The 6,000-nt window shown below is 44.9% G+C and overlaps 1 protein-coding gene across 2 annotated transcripts in view; it reads right to left on the reverse strand.

The window, feature by feature from the left end:
- Positions 1-5,515, reverse strand: part of nt5e (5'-nucleotidase, ecto (CD73)) — an 11,680-nt gene extending 6,165 nt beyond the window's left edge. The window contains exons 1-3 of one of the 2 annotated variants that reach the window (XM_067482787.1): positions 5,465-5,515; positions 2,639-2,861; positions 859-1,050 (exon numbers count right to left, since the gene is read on the reverse strand). In XM_067482787.1, coding sequence (XP_067338888.1) covers positions 859-1,050; positions 2,639-2,861; positions 5,465-5,500 — 451 coding nt within the window. In that variant the 5' untranslated portion in view covers positions 5,501-5,515. Of the gene's footprint in view, positions 1-858; positions 1,051-2,638; positions 2,862-4,676; positions 5,209-5,464 lie in introns of those variants that run through there. The other variant, XM_067482786.1, reaches the window with a different exon arrangement.
- Positions 5,516-6,000: the final 485 nt, after the last annotated feature.

Genomic DNA, 6,000 nt, shown 5'->3' on the forward strand with positions numbered 1-6,000 from the left:
ATCATAAATACATGAGCTGCTATTGTGTGTGACAGACACAAGCTTCCAGTTTATGTTGGAACACACAGAGCTGCAGGTTTAATGGAATTTTAAAGCTCACATTCGCACTTCATAGGAGGCCTTGAATGCGTCGCTGTCAGCTCTCCAAAGTCCAAACAAGGACAAAAAGCGCTGGTGTAACACACGAACACAAACGCCTGCTGGAAAAAAGGATTTATTTTCTCGGAGTTTCTGAGGCCTGAGGTCTAAACCACTTCCTGTGGTCGGGCAGGGATCGTTCCCTGCTGTTTATAGGTACAGTACGTCTAAGTACAGACTTGAGTCAACAGCATGTTTACGCTCGAGTGTCCAAAGACACAGCTCAGAGATGAGGGTAGACGCCGCAGCGACATCAAGCATCAACAGTCTGCAGGCTCAGTGCAGGCAGCAGAGATTCCAGCTAGAGAGCTGAAAAGCTGACTGGACAAGAGAGCGTCAGGTGGATATGAGGGTGTTGGGTACCTGCTCTGCTGTGGCTGCTTTCTCCCACGTGTTGGTCGTCTAACTCTCTCTAAGCTTCTCACAGCACAGAGCACTTTTTTTCCAGAAAGACTGAAGAAAGAAATGCTGGAGGACAGATTTCACTGGATGTCCACTTACCGAAGAAGAGAGCTGTCAGATTTCTTACTGAGACCCTCAAAGCATCAGTTTTTGATGATAAAGTAAAAAAAAAAAAGTAAAAGTAAAATAATGAGTTCATATTTGTAGGTGATTGTACATTAATTTCTATAATAAATCTTAATTTAATTGATAATTAAATGATATAATTATCATTTAATGAATTAATAATAAACACATGAAACACAAACAGCTTCTCACCACCCGTGTAGAGGAAAGTGTTGGTGTGTCCCCCGATGACCACATCGACTCCTCTGACCTTCTTGGCGATGTTCTTGTCCACGGTGAAACCAGAGTGTCCCAGAGCGATGATCTTATCGACTCCCAGCGTCTTAAGTTTGTCCACATGTGGCTGCAGGGCGTTCACCTCGTCCTCAAACGTCAAGTGTGGTCCTGCAGAGCATCAAGGACGAGGGGGACAGTTGGAAACACTATGCATATAAACAAACCATCAAAGGCAAAATTCATTTCCTCTAAAAATGTCAACAATTTGGGATAAAAAAAATAAATAAACAGCGCAACACAGTTTAACAACATGTTTGGTATAATTTCCATGTGACTTTGCCGCGTTTAATGAATCTACACATCACAACATCAACTATTTGCAAAGTTGCAGCACTTCACAATTCACATGGAGCCTTCAGACTAATGTGGTATGTTACTGTAGATTTCAAGTTAAAAGTTTCAGGAGTGTTTGTTTATTTTATTACAATTAAACTACAGGGATCTGCACGTGATTAATGTTGTAAATAAAACTACGGGAAACTATAGAAAATCAAAACAATATTTGCCCAAAGACCCTTTTCTTTAAAAGTAGTAAGAAGCACTTTTGACAATTGTTCATAAGTTCAGCAGCTGTTGTGTGACATCACAATCAGAGAGAAGTTTTCATGCAGCTATGTAAAAATGACTTTTCGACCTTCTCCCACAGGTTTTTACTGTGACTGACTAATTTAAGGGTTTGTAAAACCAAACTCTCCCATTGTTCCTTTTTAATATTTCCCAACAGTTTTCTACCTAAAATGACAAATCCAGATTAAGCAGCTTCAGCTCCTGATCTACAGTGAACACATGAATACGAGTGTCACAACCACTCAGGGGGAAACCGAATCATGCTGATAACTCATTCTCAATCATAACTCAGTCATTTGCTAAAAAGTGCACAAGTCCATTTAATGACCAAATGCTACTGAGTCAGTCAAACACTTTCTGCCTTTGAGATATTTCACAAATTTTAACTTTTCAAATTGTTTATGGTTTTACCTTCCAGTGCTTAGCAATAATAACCAATTGTTGCACAATTACATGTGATTGTACAAAACTACGTGAAAGAATGAAAGCACATCCCTGCAGATGCTGCTTCACAGCAGTCAGAACATTGTTTTTAACAAACCAACTTGGGGCATATTCCTTGTGCAAACTTTAGCCTACAGTCATATGAACTGCAGTTATTTCTGGCAGCAGGACCCACCATGTGTTTTATGACAGCCTGTGATGTACAGAGGCCATAAAAGATGTCTGCTTCCTTCCACAGCTGGAGACGTTTACTGGCGTTTGGGATTTGCTTCATCCAGAGACTGCGGCGCCACTTTAGTGGGAAACTTACAGTCTTAGGATTTACATCGGCTGGATTGTGGGTGTGACGTTTTCAGAACGTGTGAGCAGAACAAAGGCAAACAGGTTTACACGGTGTGTGTAAACAACCAAAAGGCTTTTAATAAAGCCGTCAACCAGGCAGATGTTGAAGAAAAAAGTGCTTTCAATTCATGTTCTTTAAATTCACGATTGAGGAAGCAGTGCACCTCACACCCCCCCGTCAGACCAGGTTGGAGAATCAATACAAACCCCATTTCCAGAAAAGTTATATAAAAAAATTCCCCTTTGTTAAGTCAGCGAATCGACTAGTCTAAACACACCACTAGTGGGACATTTCTACAGCTTGACGTGTTCCACACACCCATGTAAACTAGCCCCCACTCACCAGGTTGGGACAGAGCAGGCGTTTCCTGTGAGGTGTATCCCACCACTCCGACCCTCTGACCACCAACAACAATGATCTTGTACGGCTGATAAGAGATTCCAAAGGTTGGGGCCAGAGACTTGTCTGCCTTGATGTTTGCACTGAGAACAGTACAATTGATCTTCTGCATGAACGGCGTCATGAGTCCTTCCACTCCGTTGTCGAACTCGTGATTTCCGAAGGCCTGAAAAACACAACGAAAAGTCAGGTAAAGAAGTTTGCTGCACAATGAGTCATGATTTGAGATGTTCCTCCTCAAAGCGTTTAATCTGCAAATGCTTTTCCGTGGATGAATGATAACAGGTTATCAGCCCTGCACATGGTCTTGCAGGGTTTTTAACCCATTCCTCTTTACAGAATGCTTCCACAGCATCTCTACAACACTTTGACCTTGTCAGTCCACAACGTTTATTTCAGTTTAAACTGTCCACCCATCACAATGTCTCCGCCTGCTCTGCTTCTAGAAATAAGCCTCACAGCTCTCCACAACCACCCTGACTGCATCTGTTGTCGTCCTGCTTCATGTAATGACAACCTTCTGTTGTGTCATGTTTACTTCACGCCCACATTCCTGCCCATGCTTCGGATAGCAGCCGTGTTTACGACACCGATGGTCAGCTGTCTGTTCTTACTGCTGTGGCATTTTGCTAAAATCCCGAAGCGGCTTGTTTGGTGGAAACTGGACTTCGCTGGGGTTCAGTTCTGACCCGCTGGTGAGGAGGACGCTGGAGGATGGATGGTATCAAAGGAACAGCAACGTGACAAACTTGCTTTCAGAAGAGGATGAAGATAAAAAAAGGTCTTCAGCGTTCAGTGGTTGTGGTCGATCTGTGTTGGTCAAAGGCGACACTGCGCTCGTGATACTTCTCTCCGGCGAGTCAGGAGTGTGCAGTGTTTTCACACCTCCTATTGGAGTTGGGGGTTTACATTAACACAGTTAATGTTTGACTGCATGTGAAGAGTTTGACACCAACAAACAGGGAACAGTTCTCCCAGTCATCAAAACCAGCCCCAATCTGAAGCAAACCCAGGTCTCATTCTGAGATTAACCTCAGCAGTGACAATAAAAACTCTGTTCTCCCTCCAGATTTAAAACCGCTACACACTAAGTTACTAAATCCCTTCCCCAAATCCTGGCTCTAAGATAAAAAGCAGATCCACCCAGGTCTTTCTCTGTGAGTCACTGCTATTCAAAATCAACGGCTTGGGGTTCACCCCTTCAGGCATCTGCACGTTCCCTTCCTGCCTCAACCCTCCCATTCAGTCCGGGCTCTGGACCGGCACAAGGGTCACCCTGTGTGGCCACACCTGGTGGGGTGGAATTTGAACCTGCGGCCTTCTGTATGTCAACCAAATGTTCATATCACTGATCCACCAGGCCCCTGTGAATGTGACTCACTGCTATTAAACAGATTAAGGATTTAAATCAACTGAGGCCTTTAGACCCAAACCAATAACTTGACTAAGTACAGTCAATAAACAGGGACCTTCCTTTTCCCTGAATCAAAGTCCATCAGGGCCAAAGTGATGTGGATACATGGTTTAGAAGTGAGTGTCTCTACACTGATGCCAGTGCTGCTCAATGAGTCGCAGCTTCTATTAAAACTGCTAATGTAAAAAAAATCTATTAAAAACCATAAAGCCTGTGCACTTTTACAGGTAATGGAGCATTTGTACTTTTACAAATACTTTTTCCACCACTAACGACTAATGGAAAAAAAAAGCTAATTTACAGAAAACATTTCTTTCTTAGGTGCAGTGCTCTGTGAAAAGCAGTGTACTATGAGTAACAGTACTCTCTAATACATCCTACTCAAAGTCATGAGCTGGTCAGAAGAATCTGCACTGCTAAAAGTACTATGTGTCTTCGGCTGATCCTACAGGTACTGAGTGATTGAGAATCCAGCAAAGTGAAGCGGAGTTCACCGGAGGATGAGTCACGTCCCCCTGAGTTCGTTCTTCTTGCTTTGGCTGCTGCAGATGTCTCCGTGTCTCTTACCATGGCATCATAGCGCAGCTTGTTCATGAAGTGCGCAGCCTCCGCTCCTTTGAAGTAGTTGAACCAGACGGTCCCCTGGAACTGGTCTCCGGCGTCCAGGAGCAGCACGTTTTTCTCGGTTCTGCGGATCCTCTTGATCTCCGTCGCTCTCCGGGCCACGCCGGCATAACACGGGCCGTTGCTGCCGCATTTACCGGAGTGGACGCTCGTCTCCTCCACCCGGGCGTGCACGTCGTTGGTGTGGAGGAGAACCAGATCCCAGGCCGCCGAGGGGGACACGGTGAAGCCCAGCAGCAGCAGCCCAAAGAGCGGGAGGAGGCGGCAGAGCCGCGGCAGAGCGCACCGCTGTGGACGCATCGCTTCCATCTGTCCGCGGCGCGTAAAGCAGTCGAGAAGAATCGGGAGACTGAGTGAATCAGAGCTCTTCTTCTTACATAACCACCGATACCCGTTTCCGTCTCTTCTCTCTGCCCAGATCCTCACTAACGAAAGGAGACCCGCTCAGGCAACATGCCGCTGGGCGGACTGATGAGTCAGGAGGCGGCGGCAGGAGGGAAGTTCTGAAACGCCTCCTCTCTGGTTTCTCACACCTTTGACAGTTGCTCCACAGCACAGTTATCCTCAAGTTTGCTCCATTTTAACGAGCACTTCGGAGAGTTGGGTTCGGATTCTGATGGTGTGTTAACAAGTCGGTCTGCGGCAACTTTCAGTAATAATTCATACACATAGAAACTCACCAAGAGCCAGAGCTGGATTTTCAAAGAACAGAAGAGAAAAGCTGGACTCACAGATAAAGTCCTCAGCACAATGTGCAGCAGCTGCATCAAATCCTTTTAGAGGAAACAGACGAAGTAAAGGGTTCCAGCATGATCTGCACAGTTCACAGTGACATTCTGAGAGAAAGAGTCAGAAGATAACATCAGGGAAGCTGAAGCTCAGCTGGTGGAAACAGTCTGTGGTCTGACTTTCCACTGTGTATTTAACAAAGTGATTGATCCAAACACCGAAGGGCCTGATTCATAAACATTATGTTTGAAGCTTAAAGCACTGACGTGACAGAAAACGCATAAGATCACTTCTTTCCACAAACCATAACTCACCTACATTCATCACATCGTGAAAGTTCATGAATGCGAACACATAATTTCCTGTAAGATGTACTTTCACTCCCACCACAAAAACTCCCTGCAGCTCCACATGCTGCACTACTTTTTCCATCCTGCACTGCTAACAGCCTGGATTACAAAGACATTAGAATGACGCTGCACACAAGCTTCTGCACCTGAAGAAACGGGGAAACGATGCAGTAAAGTCCTGATTGGAG

Source organism: Channa argus, chromosome 17 (assembly GCF_033026475.1).
Source record: "Channa argus isolate prfri chromosome 17, Channa argus male v1.0, whole genome shotgun sequence".
In the NCBI taxonomy this organism is placed as follows: Eukaryota; Metazoa; Chordata; class Actinopteri; order Anabantiformes; family Channidae; genus Channa; species Channa argus.